We start from the raw sequence: 26,172 nt of genomic DNA, 5'->3' as shown, positions 1-26,172 counted from the left end.
CAACCCAGCATGACTTCTCCTTCGTTTACTTCGACTGGACCTCCAGTGTCCTGGTGGAGTGTTATCACTGGTGACAGTGATCGGAATCGCATGCCTTCAAAAGTGCGCTCGAGGTCACGATCAAGTAGTCGTGGAAGAACCAGGCGTGCTTCCGAGAGAACTCCGCTCCTGCGACGAATCACCGAGCGCAACGAAGATGCTTCACCACCCGAAGATGCGAATTTACTGGCCGCTGAGGTAGCTCAGCAAGGTCAAGGTGGTCCACCAGCGTTCCCAGAACTGAGAAAGAGCAGGAGCAGAAGTAGAAGCTATTCACATGGACAGTTGGTTGCACCCGAAGGCGATGATGTAAGCGCGGAGGAAGGGCGCTTAGTCAACTTTCAAGAGAACGGTCTGCTGGAGGGAGTTTCGGTGTGGAAGTTTAGATGCATCTTTGGTGGCATAATGATGGGCTACTTCATCGCCATGTTCGATTCAACGCTCATGGCTTCGAGTCATCCTGTCATCACATCCTACTTCAACGCCTCCAATTCAGCGTCATGGCTATCAACAGCATTTCTGCTGACCTCGACATCCCTACAACCACTTATGGGCCGTCTATCCGATACTATCGGCCGTAGACCCCTGTATCTTGCTGGCATCCTTCTCCTCACTGCGACCACGGCTTGGTGCGCTGCGGCGAATAGCATTGGCAGCTTCATTGCCGCAAGAGCTATCTGTGGAATCGGTGCAGCCGGATTGCTTTCCATGGGAAACGTTATGACGAACGACCTTGTCAGTATAGAAGTGCGAGGTACTTACCAAGCGTACATCAACCTTTTCTACGGTGGTGGGTCGGCATGTGGTGCTGCATTCGGAGGGTTTCTTTGCGACAAGCTTGGATGGAGAATGACCTTCGCCATACAACTTCCGGTTCTCATTGCACTCTTCATCAACGCATACCTCACTACTCCCGTCACTTTGGGCCCATGCCTAGCGAAAAGCTCTGGGCTAGGCGTTCGGGACGCTATGAAAGGCTTCGACTTCGCAGGCTCCTTCTTCCTCACTGTGTCTGTTGCGTTCCTTATCCTGGGACTCAATCTTGGCGGCAACATTTTCCCGTGGCAGCACCCTTTCGTAATCGTATCGCTTGTTGTTGCTGTCATCGCTGGTGCAATTCTTCTTCGCGTTGAGTCCCGCGCTCATAGGCCTGTAATGCCTCTCCCTATGCTCTTCAGCCAGCCACGGGGTAACCTCGTTTTCAACAATTTCTTCGCGCAGATCGGCATGAACAGCATCCTATTCAATGCGCCTCTTTACTTCCAAGCCGTGAAGCTAGAGTCTGCATCGATATCAGGCTTCCGACTTGCCGGACCCTCAGTCGCGCTCACTATCTGCGGTGTATCATCTGGCTTCATCATGACGGCCACAGGACGCATGAAGTGGCTCATCGTAGTTGGCTCACTGTTCATGCTCATCGGCGCAATTTGTCTATCTTCATTGTGGGACAACATACCTCCATGGCTGGCGACCATTTTTCTCGTCCCTTCGAGCATCGGACAAGGCTTAAGTTTCCCGGCAACAAGTCTCGCCGTGCTCGCCACGAGCTCACAAGAAGACCAGGCTGTCATGACCAGCACTCTTCTTCTCGGGCGCCAGTTGGGCATCGTCATGGGTGTCAGCCTCAGCAGCCTGATCTTACAGAACTCGTTGACCACCTATCTCGAGCAGCTTGTTACCGGCCACAAAAAGAACGAGGTATGTATGAAGCACAGCCTTGCGCTACGTTCCCAACCCAATCAACCCCAGCAATGTGTCACGTCGAACATCATCACTGCCCAACACCTGTCTTCAATGCAGATCCACCGCTGCCCAAGTCACACTTCGAACATGCCTCGCAATCCGCCTGCCTCATCCCACTAATTCACCTCAGATCATCGAACAAGTCCGCAAATCCGTCCGAAGCATCATCGACCTCGACCCTAAGCACCAAATCCAAGGTACGTACTAAGCCTTACGTCCCAAACATCCTCTCTCAGCACAGCCCCCAAACTAACGACATCCAGTCATCGACGCATACAGCCGCAGCCTACGCATCGTCTTCATCTCCGCAATCGCGGTGTATTTGATTGTGAATATTCTAGTTTGGGGGATTGAGTTGCCGAGGTTGGGCAAGAAGGTTGCAGATGATGAACATGAGGGTGGAGAGGAGTAGTGTACATGGCTCTGGTGTGTTGTTTGATGAGCAAAGTATGTCGAAGTAAGTGTTTTCATTTTCGCGTGGGCGTGTATTTGTACATTGATCGTTTGAATGAAAAGCGCATGGTAACAGGAAAAGTGCTTTTGTCAAGGTTAAAAGGGTTTATGTAGAGTTTTCGTCTTGGGAACACGACATATTGAGCGACTTCACATTTACTCTTCAAAAACTCTATTCACATCAACATCCATTCGGATTCTCCACCACACCTCCTTCGCAACAGCCCTACCCGTCAAAAGGCGCCATAACCTCATTTCCCAAAATAGCCTCAACAAACCCATCATTCGCAGTAGTATGACACCAAGGCTTGAGTTCCATTTCTTCCACCATCGCGTCCGCAAAGCACGCCGACCACTGCCCGCGCGGAAACGCAGCAACGACGTTTGCAATTGTCGATTTCGCGATGAGGTGCGGGTTTAGGCCTACATTGTCTGTTTTGAGGGGGTGGTGTTAGCCATGATTCAATAAAATGAGTACACCCTATTGGTAGGTGCATTGCGTGGCATAGGGTCGAGGCAGTCCATAATAACGGGTCGAGATTCGAAAGAATTCTCCACATGCAAAGTTCAACGCTCGAAGAACTTCTCCACATGCGGAGGCCGAGATCCAATACTTCCCCTGATCACCGTGCAGGCGGCGAGTTGCTAAACGAAGTCATCCTCCGCTGTTCTATTGGCGGGCATAATCGAGGAGTACATGCGACATTTTTTTTGTTGAAGTGGAGACTGTCTATGCTAGGGAGTTGACACAGCCTCTGCCAAGGCTTCCGGGCTCCTGGTAGTATAGGCCCGAGGGTCGATATTTGTTATCGATAATGGTGGCGACCGAGTGAAGCTACACATCTTGTTGAACCGGTAGACGATGCGTAGAATACGCGATATGAATTTAAGGAGGCTGTGTGCCGCGGATGCTGGGGCGGGTGGCGTTGATGTGTAGGTTTACCGATTGCGGAATAGTTCCCGCAGCTCGTTTGGGGACAGATCTGCAAACTGCAGTTGAAGGCAAGATTCGATGCGAGAGGCGCAGAGAGCTTGTCATGTTGATGTGTGATGCTTGGTGTTGCGACTTCTTCTCGAACGCGCGGTGCTGTCGCGGATCATCGTAGTCGTGCCGTAGAGGCTCCGTCTCCAACCACACGCGATTGGCCACCACACGATAGTCGCATTGGTCTTGTATCAAGTCCGTCGTAGAAGCAATCGGACCTTGCTGTCATACTCGCCCAAGGCAGATTCTGGGCCAAGGTATGGCGGTGAAGATGCGTCGTACACTCTCCACGCAGTTCCAGGCAGTGCAACAACACTGGCGCGAGAGGAACTAAGGAAAGGCAGAACTTACCGAAAACAGTGCTCAACTGGATCATCATCCCCAGGCTCGACAGCGTGCCGGTCTCACCCAAGTCAGCATGGCGTATGATGGCTTCGCGTGACGGCTTCCGCCTGATCCTGGGAAGCCCCGTTGTCGCGCAAAGGAAGTTGAGTGCTTTGAATGCGCCCGTAGTACTCAAAACGGACATGTGAGTGCCCGTGCATGTTTTCGGCTGTCGTACCAATGTCGTGGAGCAGGCATGTCAGGTAGTATGTCTCAAGCAGAGGTGCAAGATGGGGGAAGTGGGTCTGTACGATTGCTTTGCCTGGTGGATGTCAGCACACCTATTGATGACCATTTAAGCGAAGACCACTTTGGGCAGAGCGTGTGTATGTAGCAAGGCATGGTGGAGTAGACATGTGGTTATTGATACGTACCGTAGTACCAGACACGCATAGAATGGTTGAAAGTCTTCTCTGGCAATTTCTCCTTCGCGAACTCGTGTGTCTTCCTTGCAAGATCAGTACTGGGCGCACCCGCTTTGTCAACCGTCAACTCGGCTTGCTTGCTCTTGTCCACATCCGCAAGGCTTTTTTTGAAACTGCGGGGTACTGCAGTCCATCCGTTCGCAGCGAGTCCGTTGTTCTTGGTATCGGCAGACATGCTTCTGGTGTGTTGTACCCCGAAACAGATAAAGTTACAAATGGATTCTGGACAGGGGTCGGAAGACTTTCACTCCGGCGCGTGCGTGCGGGACAAATGTTTTCGACTGTAAAAGGTACGATATCAGAAAGTAGCCGGATTTGGAACTTGTCGTTGGACGACCTGTTTCTGGACCCAGCGGGACGATCTCAATGCCGGGGCGAGTATGCAGGTACGATTCTTTCAGAACTGCTGGCGAAGATAGATCTGTGGGGGCCAAAGGATACTTTAAAATAGATAATTGCTCGAGTTTGAAAGCAGTATGAGGGTGACTGATCCGTTGTGTTGCTTCATGATAGTTTGCCCAAAGTCCGCCATTTTGTAGCCGCTACTGTTGTGTGAACTCTGCCTATTCGGGCGCAAAGGCGCATGTCAAGATGAGCCGGAGATGCGAAGATGCCATTGTATTGTCAGCTCCGTCATACAGACAACACCAGAGCTTCAATTATGCGCTTCCGCTTCTGCGCTACTGATGCGAACGGTCAAAGGGCGCGTTGGTCACCTCAAAGGTTGCATGTGTGATCTAGTAAGGGCAGACACGTCCTCAGGATGGTGGGAGTGAAGCAACGTCGATTGGTCAGATTGGCTTCGAGTGGGGCGCTTAGTAAACGCCGTTGAACGGTCTTGCAACTTCCTGCATGTCAGCCAACTGAGGGGAATGTACCTCGAAATAACACAAACATTCAGCGGGGTAGGTATGCAGCTATCGCCTAACAATCATAGAGCAGACTCTTCGGTTGCACGATCCCGGTCGTCGTGGAAAAGACCCAGCGCAAGTACCCCTTATCGAATTCATTACCCAGAAATTGGGTCGATTTCGCATTGATTGTACTCCGAGTACAACATGTCGCGCATAGGTATCCACGTGAAATGACAGACAGCACCTACGGCAAATGTCTCACAAGCGCCGTGTGTCGGGACACCTTTGACCTTGGACTGCGATAAGGTCATTGGGAGAGCGAAGAGCCAATCTCATGGTCCATTGGTACCAAGCAATGTCAGAAGCTTGACCTAGCGAGTCATTCCGCACAAGTGCGTACTGCGCGCCTACAGATTGTGGAACAAACATGTTGATGTTGTTTCGAGGCAGCACGGAAGATCTACAGTAACTTGTGGTTCTTGACGGCCTATACACAATAATCCGACCCATCAAGCGAAGTCGGCTGCCCCATGTTGATGCCGGGCTCGGACCAGGACCGATATCCAGACTGCGTTAATTAATTCAGTGCGCCTCCTACGAGGACGATGACGCAGAGCATTCATGATCGAAGGCTGGATCTCGTAGCGGAGAGGCCAAGCTTTCGCGCGCTTGGCTCGCGGATGTTGACGTCTTCGTTCGTGTTGGTCTCGCCGCGGTCTGGTGATCGCCAGGTACGGTGAGGACAAGTCTCGACAAGAAGTACTCGGCGACGGACCGCGAGTGTCTTGTGTGTGATCAAGACCGGCTCGGCAGTAGTCCGGCGCAGGCTGTGTTGGCGGCAACAATGAATCCCGGTGCGTCTTCGACATTATCGAACAACATAAGGAGCGGCCAGTTGAATTACAATACAGCAATGCTGTAGTCGTGTTGGTCGGTGGAGTCTCTTGGCTGGCGAAAAGAAAGTGGGACAGGTCAGGGCGACGTGCAAAGCTCAGGAGAGCAGCCTTGGGAAATGGTCAATTCACGCTGCGATATGACGCCCTGAGACGCCGTGGTGGGTGCATGGCTTGGCTCATAATATAAGTGCCCCGTTCGGAGAAAAGCCTCATCGGGTATGCTCGCGGCGTGCCTTGTCGTGTCACGATTGTTGTCTAATTAGAAAGACACATGGCATCGACCTGCTCGACGACGGCCATGCAGGCACAGTGCAGCATTAGATATGCGACGGGCATGTAGATGAAACGCAGGCTGGATTGCTGTAGGAGGATGGTCAAAAAGAGGCTTTTTCCGCGATGCAGGCTAAGGTAGCTAACCTCTGAAAACGGCCTAGCGCAACGAGGCAGTGCAAGTACAGCCAAGCTCTTGGACCTACAACAAGACGATCAAGACGGGGAGCATCCGCGCCCCCGGTCCATTGCTTCGACTGCCCGAATCCCTGAATGTGATTCTTGGTCCTTGACTCCTACTGCAGTTTCGCCATCTTCGAGCTTCTCTTCCGGTGTACTTTTGCCACGACGCTCCTTGAGAAACATCGCGTACTTGTACACGCATGAGCTCTGCTGCGCCTACTGCACACAGCCTCCCTCAAACCACACCTAAGCTGCCCTAGACCCTCTATCGCCCGTTGCTCAGCTTTGTTGTCACGCTGCGGCTAGCCTTTCGCCTCCCTCTACGCAACCAATGCTCCATGGTGAGTCCCTCGTGCCGGCCAGCGAAGGGTACACGCGCCCCATCTAGAACGGATGGTCGTGGCGGTGCCAAATGAAAACGCTGCGCTGTGAAGCAGGCGTGTATATGTATGCTGACCACGGTTTGTCTAGCTCTAGTATAATCATCAAGAGGACCTGCTCCATTCGGCTCCTGCCGTTTTCTTGTATCCACGACGCAACCACCTGCTGAGCAGGACTACGACTCCGCCTCCTTGTGGCTTTCCACCCGCCTCTTAATACGCCCTGATTACTCGCATGCAGTGCCCGTAGGCTTCACCGGAATATCTCACTACTGTATTCCTTCGCACCTATCGCCTGCCTGAAGACACAGCCCCAGTCCTCCCGCCCCTAAACAGCCACCGGGCAAGCAGGCTACCACTGCCAATATGGCAAACAACAGCGCACCCGACACGCCCGGCGAGGGACGCAAACGGGCTCCTACCATCACCATCGACACGTCTGCTGTCAATCCCAACGACACCAACATGACTGACGCGGTACCCATGGGCCAGATCCAAGACAACCGATCATCTACACCTAATACCGATCATAATGTGTCTCCCACGCAGTCGCGGCAGTCTCCCCAGGAGCTGCGCAATGCGAACTCCTTTGAGAGCAATGCCAGTAGGCCGACTTCGCCTCACAACGTGTCTTCGCCAGCGCAGGGCTGGAACGGCACCAACTTCCTCGCAGTTCCTGGCGCAAGGTCACGGGGCAACTCTATGGACTCGAGCACCGATGTGGGCGATTCCAACTCTAGCGGAGCGACCTACGTGACGTTGAACCAGAACGACATCCCTCAAGGAGAGATGGGCCCGACCGAGGTCCTAGATGCCAAAGACGCGTTGAAGCCCGACCCAGGCACCGAATCTGAATTTGAGGTCGAGAACAACAAATTCGCGTTCTCTCCGGGACAACTTGGAAAGCTATACAACCCCAAGAGCTTAGGAGCCTTCTACGCACTTGGCGGACTAGATGGCATAGAAAAAGGTCTTCGGACTGATAGAAAATCTGGTTTGAGTGCTGACGAACAGACACTTGACGGTGCCGTCTCTTTTGAAGAAGCGACTGTTCAAAGCCACAACCAGAACGCAAAGTCTGCTCCCGAGCAAGGGATCGCTCATACCGATTCTGTGCCCGAGGCTGGCGAGAAGGCCTTTGTGGACCGAAAGCGCGTTTTTAGCGATAATCGCCTTCCTGTCCGCAAGCCAAAGAATATCTTCCAACTCGCTTGGATAGCTTATAACGATAAGGTTCTGCTTCTTTTGACTGCAGCGGCCGTCATCTCCCTTGCACTCGGACTGTATCAGACGTTTGGTGTGAAGCATGAGCCGGGTGAGCCCAAGGTGGAATGGATTGAGGGTGTTGCTATTATCGTGGCCATTGCTATCGTTGTGGTGGTTGGTGCCGCAAACGACTGGCAAAAGGAGCGTCAATTTGTCAAACTTAACCGCAAGAAAGACGATCGTACCATCAAGGTTTACCGTTCCGGCAGACTTCGCGAAATCTCCGTCTACGATATCTTTGTCGGCGATGTTGTCAATCTGGAAGCTGGTGACATGATTCCCGTTGACGGTATTCTGATTTCTGGTCACGGTATCAAATGCGACGAGTCCTCGGCCACTGGTGAATCCGACCTTCTGAAGAAGACTGCCGGAGACGAAGCGTTCCGCGCCATAGAAAGGCACGACAACTTGAAGAAGATCGACCCGTTCATCCTCTCAGGTGCGAAGGTTTCGGAAGGTGTTGGTACATTCCTCGTCACAGCGACCGGCGTTCACTCCAGCTACGGAAAGACTATGATGTCCTTGCGCGAAGACAGTGAAGTGACTCCACTTCAGTCTAAGCTCAACGTTCTGGCGACCTACATTGCGAAACTTGGTGGAGCCGCTGCTCTCTTGCTCTTTGTTGTACTCTTCATTGAGTTTCTCGTCCGCCTCAAGAGCAGCAACACGACTCCTGCCGAGAAGGGTCAGAACTTTCTCGACATTCTCATTGTTGCCATCACTGTTGTCGTTGTTGCTGTACCCGAGGGTCTTCCTCTGGCGGTCACCCTCGCTCTCGCCTTTGCCACCACTCGCATGCTCAAGGACAACAACCTGGTTCGTCTTCTGCGAAGTTGTGAAACCATGGGTAACGCTACGACCATTTGTTCCGACAAGACTGGTACCCTTACCCAAAACAAGATGACTGTAGTTGCTGGTTCGCTTGGCACAGCTCTGCGATTTGGCGACCACAAGCTCAAGACCTCGGAGACATCAGAATCGATGGATGACGGATCCAAAGGCAGAACGATCGAGTCCCCGGTGGAAAACGCAAATGACGTGTCGGCCTCCGAATTTGTCAATACCATTACCAAGGATGTCAAGGATCTCCTGCTGCAGTCGATCATTCAGAACACTACGGCTTTCGAAGGTGAGGAGGGTGGGCCTGATCCATTCATCGGCTCGAAGACTGAAACCGCTCTCCTTGGTTTTGCGCGTGAATACCTGGGCATGGGCCACGTTGCTCAGGAGCGGTCCAACGCCACTATCGTCCAGGTGATTCCCTTCGATTCGGCCATCAAATGCTCTGGTGCGGTTGCAAAGCTCAACGACGGACGCTACCGCATGTACGTCAAGGGTGCTTCTGAGATTCTTCTTGGCAAGTGCGACCAGATTCTCACCAACGCGTCCAAGGAGCTCATTGCTGCGCCCATGACCGGAGACAACCGTGAAACTTTGGAACATGTTATTACAGCCTATGCCTCTCGCTCATTGCGAACAATCGGTCTCGTCTACCGCGATTTTGAAAGCTGGCCACCCAGGGAGTCTCGCAGGAACGAGGATGACTCCAGCTTGGCTGTCTTCGAGGATGTCTTCACGAAGATGACCTTCCTCGCTGTTGTTGGTATCCAGGATCCACTTCGTCCCAGCGTTCGTGAAGCTGTCAAGGATTGCCAGCACGCTGGTGTCTATGTCCGCATGGTTACCGGTGACAACGTTCTCACTGCTAAGGCTATTGCTGAAGACTGTGGTATTCTCGTCCCCGGAGGAGTCGTCATGGAAGGCCCTACTTTCCGCAAGCTCTCGAAACGTGATATGGACGCCGTCATCCCCAAGCTCTGTGTGCTCGCCCGTTCTAGCCCTGAGGACAAGCGCAGGCTCGTCAAGCGCCTCAAGGAATTAGGTGAGACAGTGGCTGTTACTGGTGACGGTACCAACGATGCACCGGCGCTGAAGACTGCTGATGTTGGTTTCTCTATGGGTATTGCTGGTACAGAGGTTGCCAAAGAGGCTTCGGCTATTATCTTGATGGACGACAACTTCGCCTCCATTGTCAAGGCTTTGCTTTGGGGACGTGCCGTGAACGATGCTGTCAAGAAGTTTTTGCAGTTCCAGATCACCGTCAACATCACCGCTGTCATGCTCACTTTTGTATCCGCCGTCGCCAGTCCCGATCAGACCTCTGTTCTTACCGCTGTTCAGCTTTTATGGGTCAACCTCATCATGGACACCTTCGCCGCGCTTGCGCTTGCTACCGACCCGCCTACTCGGAGTCTCCTGGATCGCAAACCGGATCCCAAGTCTGCTCCCCTCATCACATTGAGGATGTGGAAGATGATTATCGGCCAGGCTATCTACCAGCTGACTGTTACGTTCATTCTTTACTTCGGCGGCAAGTCTATCCTCTCTTACGACAGCGATCGCGAGGCGGAGCAGCTGCCCGCGCTCGTGTTCAACACATTCGTCTGGATGCAGATCTTCAACGCTCTCAACAACCGTCGTCTCGACAACCGCTTCAACGTCTTCGAAGGCATCACACACAACTGGTTCTTTATCTTGATCTTGCTCATTATGATTGGTGGACAGACCATGATCATTTTCGTTGGTGGTGTTGCTTTCAAGGTCACCAGGCTCAACGGTGCCCAGTGGGGTTACTCCATAGTACTGGGTTTCCTGTCCCTTCCCGTCGGTATGATAGTCCGCCTAGTCCCCGATGAACTTGTTCGCAAGTGCATCCCCAACTTCTTCAGACGCAAGAACACACCCGAGGTCGTTATTTCCGATGAGGACTACCAGTGGAGCCAGGGCCTGCTCGAAATCCGTGACGAGCTTGCTTTCATCAAGAAGGTCCGTGGCGGACGTCTCAGCAACCTCAAATTCAAGATGCAGCATCCCAAGGAGGCTTTCACCAAGTCGCGCTCTAGCCAATCGCTACCTGGCACTCCTAACAACGGCCCTTCGAACGACCACGATGGTTCTCCCGCACCACCCACCCCCAACAGCCGTCGTCGTGGCAGGTCAAGGTCCAACTCCGCTTTCGGTCCCGCCACCGTCATGGCTGGTATCGTTGCTGGTAGCATTGCTGGTTGGTCACCCATCGACCGCAACGGCGGAGACAACGACTCGATCCGCTTCAGCCGCAACGCGCGGAAGGAGGACTTGGAGGCACAAGACGGTATCGAGGTCCATCCCGACACCAAGTCTACCGAACCCATCCTCGCCCCAGACCCAAGCGAGTACCGCGGCCCACCAAGTCAGAACACGGAGACCACGCCTGAATTCACCGTGGGCCCCTTTGCCAGCCACAAGGAGACGCAAGCAGACCAGCCAAGCAAGACCACAGGGCCTGGTGCATGAACACTCTCTCCCTCCTAGACACCACTTCTGTATCTCCTAATCTATTTCCTTTTGTTTTACCTTCGGTGGCCACGTTGTATATATGCACAACCGTGGGACCACCAACGGCGTTTGGAAGGAGTCATAGAAACGCGCACTGCTGTACATACCCTGCGCATACGGCGTTGAGTTCAAAAAGCTTCGCTCGCTTTTGTTTTACTACTATCCCTTTTTAACAGAACAACTCAACTGCGTGTTTTTATTTTACACTTCTCGAGCGAGGCTTTTTATGTCGGGGATAGGATGGATCGGGATAGGACGGATGTATTGGGTACCGTAAATTAGAGTACGAGTGAGAAATCGAAGCAAAAAATTTCAAAGAAAGAAAACGTGTCCATGCGCGTGTGAATGATGGCCTCGTGGCGTGACTGCTTTCTCATGTAGACATGGTCAGATTTCCACGTGTGCTTGCGCACGATGGTCTTCTGTTCACGTGTAAGAGGCTCGTCGCTCCCGCTCATATCATCTATCCCGGCCATCCAAGCCTCCCTCCGCTCTCGAGCTGCCGGACAGAATCAAAGCAACAAAGACGAACCACGAGCGAAGGGAAAGGAAAAAAAAACCAACTTGACCCTCAAAAAGTCAAAGCTGCAATCTAGGAACCTTTCGGTGGATAACTCTAGACTAGGCCGCGGAGTTTTGGGCATGCTGAATACTGCTTTTACTGCACCCGTGAGCCAGGAACTGGAAAGTGTCACGACACGGCACAACATGCTGTAGCGCACATGCATGCAAGGATATTTAAGGCACAATCATGATTTCGATACCGTATATAGATGGCAGGCGTGACGCCCTAGAAATGCGTCGATCGTTGTTCCGTATACCCATATCGCCATAACATTGTTTCCGTATCCCATTCCGATTTCCATGTCCAACGCCGCGTAAGATAGATCAAAGCACACAATCATTACCTACCACCTCATCCGCTTTTCATTATATACCACTGCGACCAGACCAAGAACCCACTTGGAGATGGTGACCTAGAAATCCCCCAGCCGCTCGAGCGTGCGATCTAGATGTGCCAGCGTCGCCTGCTGGAACTGATTAGCCGCCGCCGCAACCTTTTGCCTGTCTTCTTCGTTGACCTTCTGCCGCTTGGTCTTGAGGGCGTCGGAGTCCTCGGTTCGCTTCCTCTTCGGGCCCTTTTCCGACTCCCGGGGTGGCCAGAAGCGGTGTGCAGGGCGCTCAATGTCCTGGATGTGCTCGTCTGTAATCTCGTTCTCCTCGCGCTCTAGCGCGGATATGTGCTGTGGTAGTGCTGGCAGCTTCCTGATGTGCCTGTGTGTAATCGCGCCTTCGTCGCGCTCTTGGGCGGATATGCTGTCCGCCACCGATGGCAGGTTCATCTGGCCCCTGATATGCTCGTCTGTAACCTCGCCTTGCTCGCGCTCTACTGCGGATGTGTTCTCCCCCATTGATGGTAGGGTCAGCGGCTCATTGTCGAGGCGGAAGAAGACGCGTTGCACAAATTTGGAACGGCCGCGCTTGCGCGACGATATGTAGCGCAGCGACGTGCTACTGAAGGGGAAGTAATTACCAAAGAGGCCGAAATCGCCGTTTCTATCTTCGATCTCGAGCATGTCCCAGCGTTCGTCTGCGAGCAGGGTTGAGAGGTCGGATTTACCCCAGTCTTCGTAGATATCGTTTGGTACGTCGGCAGTGAGCTTCTTCAGGTTCTTGAATTGGCTAGAGTAGCGCTTCCAGAAGCGGCGCCATCCGATCATTTCGCGCTGCATAAGACCTTTTTCGGCGGCCGTTGGGCGCTTGCCGGATCGGACCCAGCCTGAGACGCCGGGCACATCGACGGGATACTGAATAGTTAGTTCGTCGACCATGTCTGCGATCGCAGTCAAGTTGAACGAAGCCTGTGTCGGAAGGAGTACTTCGCGCTTGTTCTCACCTTCGCCTACGAAGGACTTGTAGTCGCCAAAGTAGAGAGAGCCGTCGAGACCCGATGACGGACACGTGTTGGTGCGGTCGCCGATGGAGACCCGGATGGGTATGTCGAGGGTGCGTAGCGTGGCCACCATGGTCCGTATGCGCGACAAAACGTCTGTCTTGGGAAGAAATGTCCGGCTGGGTTCGAGGTTGGCCGGAAAAACATCACACATCATGTTGTCCCATGCGAGAGTCGGCTTCCAGTCGCACTTCTGCGCCAGCCATCGCAGGGCGGTTTGTACTACCTCGTTCGACACAGGGTCGGTCTGTGCTTGGCTGTTGTTATTGTTGTTGTTGCCCTGATTAATATGCATGAATGGGTTGCGTCGCTGCATGACATTGACTAGGTGGAATGGGTGGAGTGTGATGTTTTGTAGACCCCGGATTGGCGTGATGCTGATGTTCGGGTACTTTTTCGAGATAGTTTGCAGGCTCTGGAGGAGATCCTCGAACGACGCACCGACGCCCTGGACGACGTTGTTGCCGAGGGCCATGTGGTCGCGCGTGCATTCCTCATAGGATTTGTCATCGAAAGCCTCCTCTTCTTCCCGGTGGTGAGCACCTTGTGTTATCCGGTACGGTATGGGACCAATGACATCTCGGTCGCGGCGGTCTTCCATCCAGCTCGACAGGCCGATCTCGACGTGGGTCAACCGTTTCCATGGGGTAGCGTCGGTGGAGAAGAGGGAGCGGTACGGGGCGTAGTCGTGGATACGCAGCTTGGTCATGGACTCGGGGCAGTACTTCTCGATACCGTCCACGAGACAGCATACACGCTGATGCACCTCCCACTCGTTCCATGTGCTGTACCATGATGTTAGCTTTTTTGGTGTGAAGCTGCAGAGTATCTTACTGAAACCCAGAGTAGCGCTCCCTAATGGCAAGCAACTTCAGCTTCGTGCATATCGGGAAGATCATCTTAGCAACCGACCCGCCATCTCTCCGCCGCGATATCCTGAATTTCTGCTTGAAGCGATAGTCGTTGTATGAATAGCTGTATTCTATCCGTGAGTGCGCAGTGTAGTCAGCCCAGTTGGCCACCTCGAGCTCTTCCAAACGGCCAAACAGCTTCGGGCAAGCTTCTGCCATCATCTTCCACGTCCACGTCTCCTCGGGCGTCCAGACGAAGTCCTTGATGGCAGATATATCGAGACACGTCAGCGAGGGCAGATGCTCTTCTATCCAGCGAAAGTCGTCAATACTCGCGAAATGGCTCATGGCAAGTTTCTGGACGTAGTTGCGGTTGGCGTCGGTGATGCTTTCCTTGAAGCTCACCCACCGGGTCACGCCCATTCTCCTGTATTTCCAGTCGCCGAGCCTGATGTCGCGCACGTCACTCAGCTGAAGGGGGTACTTGTAAAGCAACTGGTTGACGGTGATGCTACTCTCCATTCCCTTGCACAGCCGCTTCAGACTCCACGCAGCGCTGCCGTCGAGGTAGTCCATCACGCACTTGAAGATGTCGTCAGGCAGCTTAAGCAGGGGTGTGTTTGCATTCGCAGCTGTGGCTTTTGGCTTGGACCTGTTCAGTGGCTCGAACGCCACGGGGCTGCAGTAATCGCTGCTCTCAGAGTCCTCGTGCACCGTGGGCGAAGGCGGCGCCATGTCGAGAAGGGCAAATAGACTGGCAGAGTGTGCGAGGCTCATGGGGAAGGAGAATGAGGGGGGGATGGGTGGGTGAGTGAGTAAGTGAGTGGGCGCGCACACACACGCCGTGGGGAGAGGCTGAGCTTGTGCTGGTAGCTAGGCTTAGGGGGCGCAACACTTCATGAGAGGGAAGATGCAACTGCTGATACACGCGAAACTTATCCGTACAGCTACTGTGAGTGAGAGAAAGTGGAAAGGTGGGTCCTTCACGAGATGGGGGCAGAGGGTCAGCGGAGGTGTCGTCTCCTCCGCAATCGAGCTCCGGAGGGTCGAGCTCCAGCCCGCCAAGCCGGTGGTGCTACGACCGCAAATAGACTCAAGCTTCTTTCACCCCTCCGAATCTTTCTTCTGCGCCAGTCGCAACCTCTCCACCAACACGCGCAATCAATATCAGAGCCTCCCTACACTCAATAATCCCCCAGCACGCCTTCATCATGGCCGACGCACAACTTTTCGAGGAAAACTTCATTGTAACCAAGGTAAACAAGGAAAAGTACGACCGCGTGCACCGCCTTTCTGGTACTTCGACCGACGGCTCCCTCACCTTCACCCTGGACATCAACCACGAGCTGTGGCCCGTCGCTGAGGGCTCAACTATAAATATCGTCCTTGCGACCACGCTTGCGCTCGACGGCACTACCAAAGAGGGCGCCGAGACGAGCTGGCGGAACGTGAGCAGATCCAACACGGCGACGCTTGCGGATTTGTTTGAATACGTGTGCTACGGCAAAAACTACCGATTTGAGGATGCCGAGGCGGGGGCGGAGACTGTGTGAGTCTGGAATTGCACGATGAGAGGGCCGGGCTAACAACCGTGCAGAAAGTACTACGCCAGCTTCGGAGGAATGCTGCTATACATCGAGGGACCATACAGGAAGCTCAACGGCCTGAAGATTGACGAAATCTACATGCTGTGCAAGAAAGCTTGAGCGCGCAGAATAAAAGCATGGGTGGCGTTATGGCGGCATATGTGGTGGTAACAGGTACCATCTCGTCTTGATTTGTGTCTATTTGGCGTCCGTATACCCACAAAAGGAGTCTTTAGATCTGCCTCATAAAGACTTTCAGTCGAGCTCTTGGCGTACCTCTCCTGCAGCTACAACGTTGGAAACTCCAGTCTCCTGTGCAACCTACTGACAAGCTCGATGAAGTTGGGCTCGTTCTCGCTGGTCAGAAAGCCGTGTCTGACGAGGAAGTCGAGCACGACCAGCGCGCAATTCGGCTTGAACTCGCCATTCTCCATAGCTTGCTTGACCTCATCCACTGTCCACAGGTAGAATTCCTCGACCTCGTCATCCCCAGGCTTCGGTATCACATCCTCCGGTAACTCCAGGTCGTATATGTACTGGCACTCTGGCTGCATGAGACCCGTCTCTCCGCCCGCGCGCTCATCGCGAATGTAATAATATGTCACCGTCCCCGCCGCCTTGGTCTTCGACCGCACCAGGTCTTCTGGCAGTGATGCCTCCTCCCCACATTCCCTAACGAGACTCTCAAACGGCGATTCGCCTGACGCAATACCGCCCGCAACAGCATTATCCAGCAGACCCCCATACGTCTGCTTCGTCCTCGCCCTCCTCGGCGTCCAAATCTTGATCTCGCCCGTATCCCCATTCCTTGTGTACGCAGTGAGATGCACCCCATACGTGACGACGCCAAACAGCGGGCTCGCGCTCCTCTCCACATTAAACAGCAGCTCTTTATCCCTGCCATACACCGCATACAGCTCGTTGCGCCACTTCTTCAACACCTCAAAGTGATCGAGCTGGCGCATCGCCAGCAGCGTTATCTCCACGGCTTTCGAGCGCTCCTCGGCCGTCGATCCAGCAGTCAGTATGAGCTCGCGTTCATCGTCGTCGACGTGCCAATTCTTCACGCCCCGGAAGACTTCGACGACGCTGGGCAGCATGTAGCCGAGTGCATAGTCGTGGCCGGAGACACGCAGCTGGTAGTATGTGTTTGTGCGTGTGAGATAGGCGTCGGGGTCGGATTCGGGGTAGGGGAAGCCGTCGCATTGGTGCACGAGGTCGAGGTTGGAGAGCGTCATCGTCGTGTTGTGTTGGGTGAAGAAAGTTGGGACGGGAGCTGGGAGCTTGCGCGTCATAAGTAAGGCGGGATGGAGAACTGGTGGGGGCGGGGTTGTGAATTGGATCCCCGACCACACTTTCCTCTTGTTTTAGGGCGCGAATGCAAACATGCGTAGCTTTGAAACTGACTGACTGTTTTCATTCCACTTAGACACTGTATTCTAATAGTCGTACAACTCCTGTCTAGACCTGCCCAATTGTGATAGTGCCCCACCATGTCTAATAGTTTTGTCTCTCATGTTTTTGCTTCTAGACCAATACACGAAAATATCCAACCCTAGACACACGCAAGAATGGATCAAGAGATGGAAGAATCAGAGGCCAATGGGAACGAGACTAGTATTGGTAGTCCCCAGACAACACGTTAAGACAGTCAAAACAGCTCTGGAAGAGCATGGCCAACTGGACCGAAATACAAAGATCCTCCCAGGAGAGAACATACATGGAAGCGACTGCTCAAAATCAAAAGAGACAGAAAATAGCGAAGATGTCTCCGATAACTCGACTCAACCCGCCATGCGTATCCCAACAACAATCCACTCCAACGACACATCCACCCTCTCCACCACCCTGACCAACCTCAACCTCCAGCACCTCTCTTCCAAGATCACCCTTTCCCAATACACTCCATCCACCACCAGCATAGAAAAGAACCCACTCCGCGGCGCCCTCTCAGAAGTCCTCACCCTTCTCCCCCCCTCCATCCTCAGTGCCCTAAACCTCACACCCCACCGCCTCGCCGCCGCCTTCCCAGACGCCTACTCCATCTACCCCCCTTTACTCCTCCTACCCCACAACGCCTTCTCCTCGCCCCTCTGGCGCGCCCTCCTCACCGCCCATCCCGCCAGCGCCGCATCACTACAACCCTTATGGCGGCACGTCGCGCAGAAAATGGGCGTGTCGCACATTGCCATAAACTCACCGATTCCCCTGCAGAATGGCGAAAACACCATGCGCAGCCCCGTCAACATAACACCGATATACGGCTCCTTCGGCCCCTCTCCATCCCCTCGCACCCTCTCGCACCCCTCCCCCGCTGACTTCGACAAAGCCCTCTGGGCCAGCGCGTGCCAGAACGGCATCACGCAATCCTGGGCGCCCATGTACACCATGTTCTCGCGCGGCAACATCCGCGAGAAGACGCGGATCCTCTCTTTCCCCTCGCAAGATGCCGGCAGCGTCGTCGACATGTACGCCGGCATCGGGTATTTCACACTCCCCTACCGGCGCCGCGGCTTCTCGCCGATTATCTGCTTCGAGGTGAACCCGTGGAGCGTCGAGGGCTTGCGCCGCGGGTGCGTGGCGAATAATTACTCTTATAAAATCTTCACGCGCATGGACATGCATGAGTGGGACGAGGAGGACTTCACAAGCAACGGAGAAACGGTCAAGGATGTGTACATCTTTCACCTCTCGAATACTCACGCGCGCCCTTTACTTGCTCCGCATATTTCCTCGCTTCCACCGGTCCGGCATGTCAATCTCGGGTTACTGCCTTCGTCGCGGGATAGCTGGCGGGATGCGGTGGGGTTGGTGAGGCGAGAGGGGGGCTGGGTGCATGCGCACGAGAATGTAGGTGTGGGGGAAGTGGAGAGCAGGAGGGGGGAGGTGGAGAAAGTGTTTCAGCGGTGGGTTGATGAGATGGATGAAGTGGTTGAGAGTGAGGTAGATGGGGTTGTAAGTGGGAGGAAGGCAGAGGTGAGGCATGTAGAGAGGGTGAAGATGTATGCGCCGGGGGTTGTGCATTGTGTTTTTGATGTGTGGGTTGAGGGGAGGGGGGAATAGGAATGAGCAGGAAAGGGAAGGTGGTTGAGTGTATCATAGTGGTTGTCATTAGTCGTTGATTGTGTCTTATAGAAGACTATACGGACGGTCGCCTATATCGCAGCCCACTCAATGGAGAAGGCTCTGACTTCCCTGCCTTCTTCCTTCGTGTCATCCGAGAACAAGTCTGGCTCTTCACTAGCCAATTGCTTCTTCTTCACTACATCGACGTCTTCGCCCCCAATCATGTATGCCTTCTTCGTTCCTGTGGCCAATCGACCGCCACCAACAATATCCAGCAGCTCAAACTCATCATCCCAGCCCATGCCAGTGGCAGCAAAGTGGCTGTGGTACCGCAACGGATCGCCAGGGTATGAGTTGTAATGGCATCCGAAACGCAGACCAGGCATGTGGTAGTAGCCCAAGGAGTGAAGGTAACGGAAGAGCGGGTAGCTCTTGGGCACCGTTGGAAGCTGAGCACTGGACGCATCGAGTGGGTTGGGAATGGGAGGATATGATGTGGTAGGCGTGACGAAGTGCCTTTGGCCCAGCGAAGGCCTGGCTATGGAGCCGACGACAGATGGAGCCGGAGAAGCAGGAGTAGAATCGAAGAGAGAAGTATCAGCCGTCGAAGCATGACTCGCTGCGGTTGACGCTACTGAAGAAGAGTCGGTGAAGCTCGATCCCTTCATGATGAAGCCCAGGCCAGATGCTGAATCTTCCACAGGATCTGCTGGGACAGTCACCTCACCCGCTACACTTTCCTCCATTCTTCTCCAATACCTCTCTCCTCAAACCCTTCTCCTTCAACGCCTTGTCCTTCCTCATCTCCTTCAAGTCCTCCGTACCCCTTGTGACCTCCTCGCCTCTGCGGTCCATCTCTTCCAACCACTTCAGCCTATCCTCTCTACTCATATCCAGGAACGTCTTCCTATGAACGTCCTCGTCGTCAACCATGTATGCCGCGCCACGCTCCACCAGCACTCGTGCCTCTTCAGGCATGAGCTCGAGCGGAATACCTAGGAAGACATTCTGCTGACTGAGATTTGGGATGGTGCCAATGAGCATACCACAGATATTGTGGTTGCGCCGGCAGTGACTGATGATGTCGATGGAAAAGAGAAGGTAGCGATCCGCGACCCGTGAGATAGGGAAGGGTTCTGTAACAGTTGTCTGGGCCGCTGAGGGCGCCATTATGAGTTTCTATTGCGCAATTGGTTAGCTTTGCGCCCATCAACTGTGTCGAAGTAAAGGTGCAAGTAGTTGTTGGTATCATAGTGTGAATACAAATAGTGAATCGTCATGTCCTGCTTAGCAGGCTTTTCAGGGGATTGACAGATTATTGTGTAGAATCATGTAGCGTGCGTATCGCATCGAAAGTAGAGAGTGGTTGACTTACCTTCACTTGTGTGGTTTCATGATGGAAACCATGGGAGGAAAAAGAGAAGAGCAAAGTACCGCTCTCGAAGTTTTTGTAGTGTCGCTTAGTCACACTAGCGTCCTGGAAGTGGGTCCTAGACACCACCGAAAGCTCCCCGCAACCCCAACGCGACATCCAAACAACGCAAAGATGTCAACAAACCGCGCCTCGACGACGAATGGCGCGCAAAATGGCCAGGAGAAGACGTACTTTGAGCAGCAGCGCGAAATGCTAGTTACTGAGATTGCTCAGGTGCGTACGCTCGTTCGATTGACGGGATCAGGAACTGACCCGGCAACAGTCACTCGAACTCGTCCTGCAGAATATAAATAAACTCAATCGATCGCTCGAGGAAGTCACACAGGTCGGAAACGAGTTTGCGCCCGTCGAGTCTCTGTGGAGTCACTTTGAGAACGTCATGGCCAAGGATCCGCAAGAGGGAGCGCCGGAGGGGAACACGGAACACGAGGGTGAGACGGAAGTAACTGAGGTGCAGAAGTGAGGGGAAACCATTGCAAGAAGGTTGATAGTGTTTAATTGGAAAGTGGATGGAGTAACGTCGTGTTCGAGCATTTATGATACCCCAGAGACGGTGAGGAGCAATACATCACGCACAAAGTCAAAAGAGTGCACAATTGGACAGAAATATGCTTGGATTGACTTCCTGCGCATTGCAGCTGATGCGCTCATACTAAATACCAAATACAATACAAGAGGAAAGAAATGCAATGGCGCTTGGAGGACCAAAGCCTCCGTCTGTATTGCGCGGGCGTCGCTCACCAAGCTCCGAGAACGCCGTCAACCATGTACGTGTAGTGTAGAAACCCCTATGATGTGTGATGGGAAGGAAGGAGAGGTGGGGGAGATGAGGATGCGCCGTATATGGTCATTAAAGCATCTAGATCGTGTCGTCCAGCGTCGTAATCTCGACATGGCGGTATCCTTCGATCGTGAATGAGTAGAGCGCTCAGCGTCTACAGAACCTTGCAGCCGCTGCGCTTCTTCTTCTTGCCGGCTGTGGCGAGGGCTTCCTGGTGCCCTCTTTGTGCAGGTTGGCCCCGTTGCTCTGGTGTCTTATACTCGTCGCCAACGGCCATTGTGACTGCGAGGTCGAAGATTTCCTCTACGCCATCCTGCTCTTTACTACTGCACTCCATGTAGATGGCACCCATCTTCTTGGCAACTGCGCGGCCTTGGTCGGGCGTCACTGGTGTGAGGCCTTGTGTCTTGAGTAGCTCGATGCAGTTCTTCTTGTTGCGCAGGTCCGACTTGAGACCGAGGAGCATCAGAGGGGTCGTGGGGCAGAAGTGGAGGACCTCGGGGTACCACTAGACGGTGTTAGCAACGATACGTCACTGATGAATTGAAGATCCTACCTTGTCCATGACGTTTTCTAGCGAGTTGGGGCAGTCGATGGCGAAGCACACAAAGATGATGTCGGTCTCGGGGTAGGAGAGCGGCCGTAAGCGATCGTACTCTTCCTGTCCGGCTGTGTCCCAGAGGGCAAGCTCGACCATCTTGCCTGTGGGAGGGTGCGGTGTGTGGGTGATGTAGTTCTCGAAGACGGTGGGCACATATTTCTGCTATTATTAGTACGACACATGGCCAAGAGAGTACAGGAACATACCTCTGGGAAGTTGCCAGAGCTGTAGCTGATCAGCAGACAAGTCTTGCCGCATCCACCATCACCGACCACGACCAGCTTTTTCGAGTACGTCGGCGGCTCGGTGATGTTTGTGTCGCGTGTGTTGGTGGTGCTGTAGGAGCTCACGGTGCCATTGCTGTTCCGTTCGCTGGGGGTTCGCACTGGCTTGCGGACGGGTGTGATGGACGACGTGTAGGCGGCCTTTGTGCTCTGCTTGCGACGCAGATAGTCGTAGTTTTGCGAAGGCGCCGTCGACATGGTGTGTGAGGTGATGGATGTGGTGGATGTGGTGGATGTGGTGGGGGTGCAGGCAGCGCTCGCGTCTTCTGTTTCTGCGGTGTGGTGCAGGAGAATAGCGGTATCAATATGGGCAGCGTGTTCGGTGTTGGGTGTTGGGGTGGCTGGCAATAGTGAGTGGGCAAGCTATATGAGGGCGGGTATTGATGTTTGGGCTTGCTTCCACAGCAACGAAGGCGCAACCCTGCTCGCTTAGCCGCAACCCCATGCTTGTTCCATGGAGATGTGCAGAGTGCACGCACCGCCCCATATTACGTCGCGCATCGCATCCCGCCGCCCATGTTATCGCTCCCCTCACGCTGGTCATGAACGCCGTCGCTGTCTCTCGAGCCTCCCTCTCCGCCCGTGACCATGAGCCCTCAGCATGATGCGCCACCGCCCGATGCAGCCCCCGTGAAGAGCGAGCCCCGGCTGGACGCGGGCAACCGACACCACGACCACTGTGCGTGCCCTCCATCTGACGTTCATCTTCATATTCATCTTCATCTTCACCTTCACCTTCTCCTTCGCGGTCGCAAGAGAAGAGACGGGAGGCTAATGCGCGCACTGCGCTGAACAGACGCCCGCAGACTGCCCCAATGGCGCAACAGCCTGCGCAACCACCTCATCCCCATTGTGCGCTGGGAGACGCCGTGGCTGGCCCTGCTGCAGGACAAGATACGGTCGCCCGCGCTTGACTCGTACTTTGCCTACACGGCGAACCTGGGCACCCACACGTTCTTTATGATCTTCCTACCGATTCAGTTCTGGTGTGGATACACCAACGTTGGGCGAGCGTATGTGCGCGACACCGCCAGAGGCCACAGTGGCTGACGTGCACAGGACCGTCTTCATGCTGGCTGCAGGGGTCTACCTGACTGGCTTTCTGAAAGACATGGTGTGCCTTCCCCGGCCGCTGTCACCTCCGCTGGCCCGTATCTCCATGTCGGGTTCCGCCGCACTCGAGTATGGCTTTCCGTCGTCGCATTCAGCAAATGCCGTGTCCGTGGCCTTCTACGCCATCTACACCATTCGGCAGAGTCCCGAGGCCTACCACCCATATGTCTGGATTGGACTGCAGGGCCTCTTCTACTTCTACGCCGTGTCCATCATATTTGGTCGCCTGTACTGTGGCATGCACGGCTTCCTCGATGTCATCGTTGGCAGTGTCATTGGCGCCCTGATCACCGCCTTCTACCTCGTCTGCTATGACTGGCTAGAGTCTTGGGTTTTCAGCGGCAGCTATACTGACATCTTCATCGCCACGCTGGTGGTATGCATCATGATCCGTATCAATCCCGAGCCCGCTGATGACTGCCCCTGTTTCGACGATAGTGTCTCGTTCTTGGGCGTGGTAATCGGAATCAACCTGGGCGCATGGCACTACGCCCAGACGGGCCTGGCACTGGACTATCCCATTCCCTCCACCGTGCCATTTGACCTGGAGAAGATCGGGCTGCTGAAAGCAACACTTCGAATCCTTCTCGGCGTCGTCATCATCTTCATGTGGAGGGCGAGTGCCAAGTCTGCCCTCCTCAAAGGACTTCCGCCATTCTTCCGTCTACTGGAACAGGCGAGGCTTAATTTGCCCCGCGTGTACTTCCTCAACGCTTCGAAATACACTTCCATCCCTACGCTACGTGACGATGATAATCTCATCCCGCCCGCTCGGGAACTGCCCGAGAGGATCATGAACCTTGCCCACCCGCGCAAAAGATCCGTTTCCGTAGGACCGCAATCTGCCGCAGATGCGTATGAGACTCTCCATTACCGTAATAGGCGGCGACGTGAAAGTGTCAGCTCGCTTGACGGAGGAGTGCCAGAAGGCGCGCTGTGGGAACCAAGCCCGCGCCTACAGTCTAAACCACAAACCCCGGCCTTGGAGAAGACCGAACCGCAACTACTCGGCGCAAGCCTGCTTCCGACGCCCATGCAGTCCCGTGTTCACTCTTACGAGCAGATGATGGGTACTGGTCAGGCTCATTCATCTGAGAAAGAGAGAATGACACCACCAGGGAGTGATACGGACACCGCCGGCGACACCGTTCAGCTCAACCAAACCCTAACAGACGAAGAGACTGAGACTGAGAAGAGAGAGCTCTTTAACCAGTTGATGAAGCCTCGTGTGCGGTACGACGTCGAGGTCGTGACGAAGCTGATTGTGTACAGTGGTACGTAGTCGCCCTAGCAGTCTAATTTCCGTACGCTAACATCCTGACAGGCATTGCCTGGATAGCCGTTGAAGGTAACCCCCTGCTCTTCGAACTCGTAGGGCTGGGCATGCCATAACATCTCTTATTTTCCCTAACACTTCCTGCACATAGTCTTCCGCCACATAATCTTCCTACACCTCGCCCTTGATGGGTAGTGTTCTACCTAATAATGTAACCCCGCATGCAAACCTTCTCGCGCCTTTGCTGCAACTGCGTGATCGGGCAAAGACAATTGCTCACGTGGCCGCGTGTAAATTCTTAGCCAGACGTCAGAATCGCGGGCGGCTTGTAGCGCGCCTGTCAGACTTGTCAGGCGTTACCGGTGAGGCGGTGTGTGAAATGGAACGTCCACGGGCGCGCTACGGCGTGTAGCTTCAAAGTTTCCCGTCACCGTCACCCCGTTGCGACGGCGCGTGACTCGCCCAAATTCAACACAACATTGCAACCCTGCTTTGTTAGAGTTTGACAGCTTGATTTTCGTCGTGAAAGGAAATTGCATCGTATGGAGGATGGGGGGGTATATAAGGACCAGATGATCGGCCGATCTGCATTGAGACACAACAACAGCGATCGTCTTCACCATCTACTTCGACTTGGAAGCATCAACAATCTTCTCCATCTTCGTCAAAGTACCCAGACAAACCACGTTCATCATGTTATCCAACACATCACCACCACCCTCCCCCACCACCTCCCCCAAGCGCGTCCGCTTCAACCCCATCGTCTACGAAATCGAACCCGTCCACTTCATCATCGTCAACAACCCTTTCGAAGACGAGAACTCCTCCGAATCCGAAGACGAAGAACCGCACTTCTCCGCCACCTCCCACTATGAGACCATCACCTCGTCATCCTCCAGCCACCTCCAGGACGACCATTTCTCAGACGAACTCCTCCCCTCGCTCGTCTACTCCCACGACGCCCCCAGCGCCGCCAATCTGCAGCACAGTATCCAGAACGCGTATGATGAGCTGATGGATATCACGGCCGAGCTTTTTCCCAGCAGCGCGAGGTCGAAGGGGTTGGGCGAAAGATGCAATGTCTTTCCGAGTGAGATTTGGAGGCGGCCTGCGTGGAGGGATGGCGCGGTTACGGCGAGGGGCATGAGGGCGGAGGATGACGTGGAGGATTTGGATTGAAGGGAGAGGGGGAGGGGGAGGGAGAGGAGGGGGAGTTGGGAGAAGTCGAAGTTTCGGCGAGAATATGTTGCGACACAGATGGCAAGGAAGGATCGGAAAGGGAGAACAGGATGGGATGGGATTAATGGAATTAATGGGATTGTGGGAATTTGCATGGGAAACGGATGGATGGAGATATGCATAGCGACTTGGAGAGGGATTTGGATCTGGATCAAGAGGTGGAACATGCATATTACGGAGATTTTTACGACTTGATTGAGTTACGGTAACGTTAGATACATGATTCATGATTGACGCGGTAGATAGATGATTAGTATGGTAATAAATGAATAACGGCCAGTTTGATTGAAACGAGAATCTTAAACCTCCATGCATCGTGAACGCCGAGTGGAAATTTTGTCGAAACTTTAAATGCACGCGTGGTTGGAGTGTAAATGTGGTGTAAGTGCCTAGTTAAATATGCAGCCCTGCGGTGAGGAGGTGTAACAAGGTTACTGCCGTGGAAGGGCGCATCTTCGCGGGCCGAGAAACGTGCTGGTGGGGCCAGACCTTGTGCAACGATCAACCCACGAATAGACCTGTCTCCGCTACATGGACAATCCTCTGCCTTACAAGTCTGTCGCACTTGTCCTTTCATCGCCTACGCATTGGAAATGGCTGACCGCTACTCGCGGGCCCGTCCCTTGGCCGAATCCTACGGTGCCCAATCCTTCTCCGGCAGCGCGGCCCCGGAACTCAGGTCCCGACAGATGCCGGACGCAAGCTTTCACAGCTACCACCTCACCACGTC

General features: G+C 54.0%; 15 protein-coding genes across 15 annotated transcripts; 8 read left to right on the top strand and 7 right to left on the bottom strand.

Annotated features, from left to right (window-relative positions):
* Positions 1-444: 444 nt before the first annotated feature.
* On the top strand, positions 445-2,194 carry SNOG_08642 (hypothetical protein; the record flags this gene model as incomplete). The annotated part of the gene is made up of 3 exons (XM_001798899.1): positions 445-1,713; positions 1,913-1,979; positions 2,046-2,194. 3 exons carry the CDS (start codon positions 445-447, stop codon positions 2,192-2,194), a joined length of 1,485 nt encoding a protein of 494 aa, XP_001798951.1.
* Positions 2,195-3,899: 1,705 nt separating this feature from the next.
* Positions 3,900-4,204, bottom strand: SNOG_08641 (hypothetical protein; the record flags this gene model as incomplete). Its single annotated transcript, XM_001798898.1, has 2 exons — positions 3,900-3,913; positions 3,979-4,204. The coding sequence occupies 2 exons, from the start codon at positions 4,202-4,204 to the stop codon at positions 3,900-3,902; spliced, it is 240 nt and encodes a 79-aa protein (XP_001798950.1).
* A 756-nt stretch (positions 4,205-4,960) lies between these two features.
* On the bottom strand, positions 4,961-5,312 carry SNOG_08640 (hypothetical protein; the record flags this gene model as incomplete). The annotated part of the gene is made up of 2 exons (XM_001798897.1): positions 4,961-5,025; positions 5,174-5,312. 2 exons carry the CDS (start codon positions 5,310-5,312, stop codon positions 4,961-4,963), a joined length of 204 nt encoding a protein of 67 aa, XP_001798949.1.
* A 190-nt stretch (positions 5,313-5,502) lies between these two features.
* Positions 5,503-5,752, bottom strand: SNOG_08639 (hypothetical protein; the record flags this gene model as incomplete). The annotated part of the gene is made up of 2 exons (XM_001798896.1): positions 5,503-5,600; positions 5,659-5,752. 2 exons carry the CDS (start codon positions 5,750-5,752, stop codon positions 5,503-5,505), a joined length of 192 nt encoding a protein of 63 aa, XP_001798948.1.
* A 1,226-nt stretch (positions 5,753-6,978) lies between these two features.
* On the top strand, positions 6,979-11,214 carry SNOG_08638 (hypothetical protein; the record flags this gene model as incomplete). Its single annotated transcript, XM_001798895.1, has 1 exon — positions 6,979-11,214. One exon carries the CDS (start codon positions 6,979-6,981, stop codon positions 11,212-11,214), a length of 4,236 nt encoding a protein of 1,411 aa, XP_001798947.1.
* Positions 11,215-12,233: 1,019 nt separating this feature from the next.
* On the bottom strand, positions 12,234-14,838 carry SNOG_08637 (hypothetical protein; the record flags this gene model as incomplete). The annotated part of the gene is made up of 2 exons (XM_001798894.1): positions 12,234-13,995; positions 14,045-14,838. 2 exons carry the CDS (start codon positions 14,836-14,838, stop codon positions 12,234-12,236), a joined length of 2,556 nt encoding a protein of 851 aa, XP_001798946.1.
* Positions 14,839-15,272: 434 nt separating this feature from the next.
* SNOG_08636 (hypothetical protein) lies at positions 15,273-15,767 on the top strand (the record flags this gene model as incomplete). The annotated part of the gene is made up of 2 exons (XM_001798893.1): positions 15,273-15,610; positions 15,659-15,767. 2 exons carry the CDS (start codon positions 15,273-15,275, stop codon positions 15,765-15,767), a joined length of 447 nt encoding a protein of 148 aa, XP_001798945.1.
* Positions 15,768-15,798: 31 nt separating this feature from the next.
* SNOG_08635 (hypothetical protein) lies at positions 15,799-16,942 on the bottom strand (the record flags this gene model as incomplete). Its single annotated transcript, XM_001798892.1, has 1 exon — positions 15,799-16,942. The coding sequence occupies one exon, from the start codon at positions 16,940-16,942 to the stop codon at positions 15,935-15,937; it is 1,008 nt and encodes a 335-aa protein (XP_001798944.1). The 3' UTR covers positions 15,799-15,934.
* A 499-nt stretch (positions 16,943-17,441) lies between these two features.
* SNOG_08634 (hypothetical protein) lies at positions 17,442-18,710 on the top strand (the record flags this gene model as incomplete). The annotated part of the gene is made up of 1 exon (XM_001798891.1): positions 17,442-18,710. One exon carries the CDS (start codon positions 17,442-17,444, stop codon positions 18,708-18,710), a length of 1,269 nt encoding a protein of 422 aa, XP_001798943.1.
* A 92-nt stretch (positions 18,711-18,802) lies between these two features.
* On the bottom strand, positions 18,803-20,124 carry SNOG_08633 (hypothetical protein; the record flags this gene model as incomplete). The annotated part of the gene is made up of 2 exons (XM_001798890.1): positions 20,089-20,124; positions 18,803-19,892 (listed from the first exon to the last, which is right to left on the bottom strand). The coding sequence occupies exon 2, from the start codon at positions 19,457-19,459 to the stop codon at positions 18,803-18,805; it is 657 nt and encodes a 218-aa protein (XP_001798942.1). The 5' UTR covers positions 19,460-19,892; positions 20,089-20,124.
* On the top strand, positions 20,119-20,830 carry SNOG_08632 (hypothetical protein; the record flags this gene model as incomplete). Its single annotated transcript, XM_001798889.1, has 2 exons — positions 20,119-20,361; positions 20,411-20,830. The coding sequence occupies 2 exons, from the start codon at positions 20,119-20,121 to the stop codon at positions 20,609-20,611; spliced, it is 444 nt and encodes a 147-aa protein (XP_001798941.1). The 3' UTR covers positions 20,612-20,830.
* Positions 20,831-20,837: 7 nt separating this feature from the next.
* SNOG_08631 (hypothetical protein) lies at positions 20,838-21,067 on the top strand (the record flags this gene model as incomplete). The annotated part of the gene is made up of 2 exons (XM_001798888.1): positions 20,838-20,915; positions 21,005-21,067. The coding sequence occupies 2 exons, from the start codon at positions 20,838-20,840 to the stop codon at positions 21,065-21,067; spliced, it is 141 nt and encodes a 46-aa protein (XP_001798940.1).
* Positions 21,068-21,083: 16 nt separating this feature from the next.
* On the bottom strand, positions 21,084-22,012 carry SNOG_08630 (hypothetical protein; the record flags this gene model as incomplete). The annotated part of the gene is made up of 3 exons (XM_001798887.1): positions 21,084-21,437; positions 21,486-21,689; positions 21,737-22,012. 3 exons carry the CDS (start codon positions 22,010-22,012, stop codon positions 21,084-21,086), a joined length of 834 nt encoding a protein of 277 aa, XP_001798939.1.
* Positions 22,013-22,402: 390 nt separating this feature from the next.
* On the top strand, positions 22,403-24,435 carry SNOG_08629 (hypothetical protein; the record flags this gene model as incomplete). The annotated part of the gene is made up of 4 exons (XM_001798886.1): positions 22,403-22,493; positions 22,611-22,767; positions 22,796-24,201; positions 24,252-24,435. 4 exons carry the CDS (start codon positions 22,403-22,405, stop codon positions 24,317-24,319), a joined length of 1,722 nt encoding a protein of 573 aa, XP_001798938.1. The 3' UTR covers positions 24,320-24,435.
* A 461-nt stretch (positions 24,436-24,896) lies between these two features.
* Positions 24,897-25,382, top strand: SNOG_08628 (hypothetical protein; the record flags this gene model as incomplete). The annotated part of the gene is made up of 1 exon (XM_001798885.1): positions 24,897-25,382. One exon carries the CDS (start codon positions 24,897-24,899, stop codon positions 25,380-25,382), a length of 486 nt encoding a protein of 161 aa, XP_001798937.1.
* Positions 25,383-26,172: the final 790 nt, after the last annotated feature.

Source organism: Parastagonospora nodorum, assembly GCF_000146915.1.
Source record: "Parastagonospora nodorum SN15 chromosome Unknown scaffold_13, whole genome shotgun sequence".
Lineage (NCBI taxonomy): Eukaryota > Fungi > Ascomycota > Dothideomycetes > Pleosporales > Phaeosphaeriaceae > Parastagonospora > Parastagonospora nodorum.
Note: the sequence above shows the minus strand (reverse complement) of the source record. Positions and strands in the feature narration are given on the sequence as shown.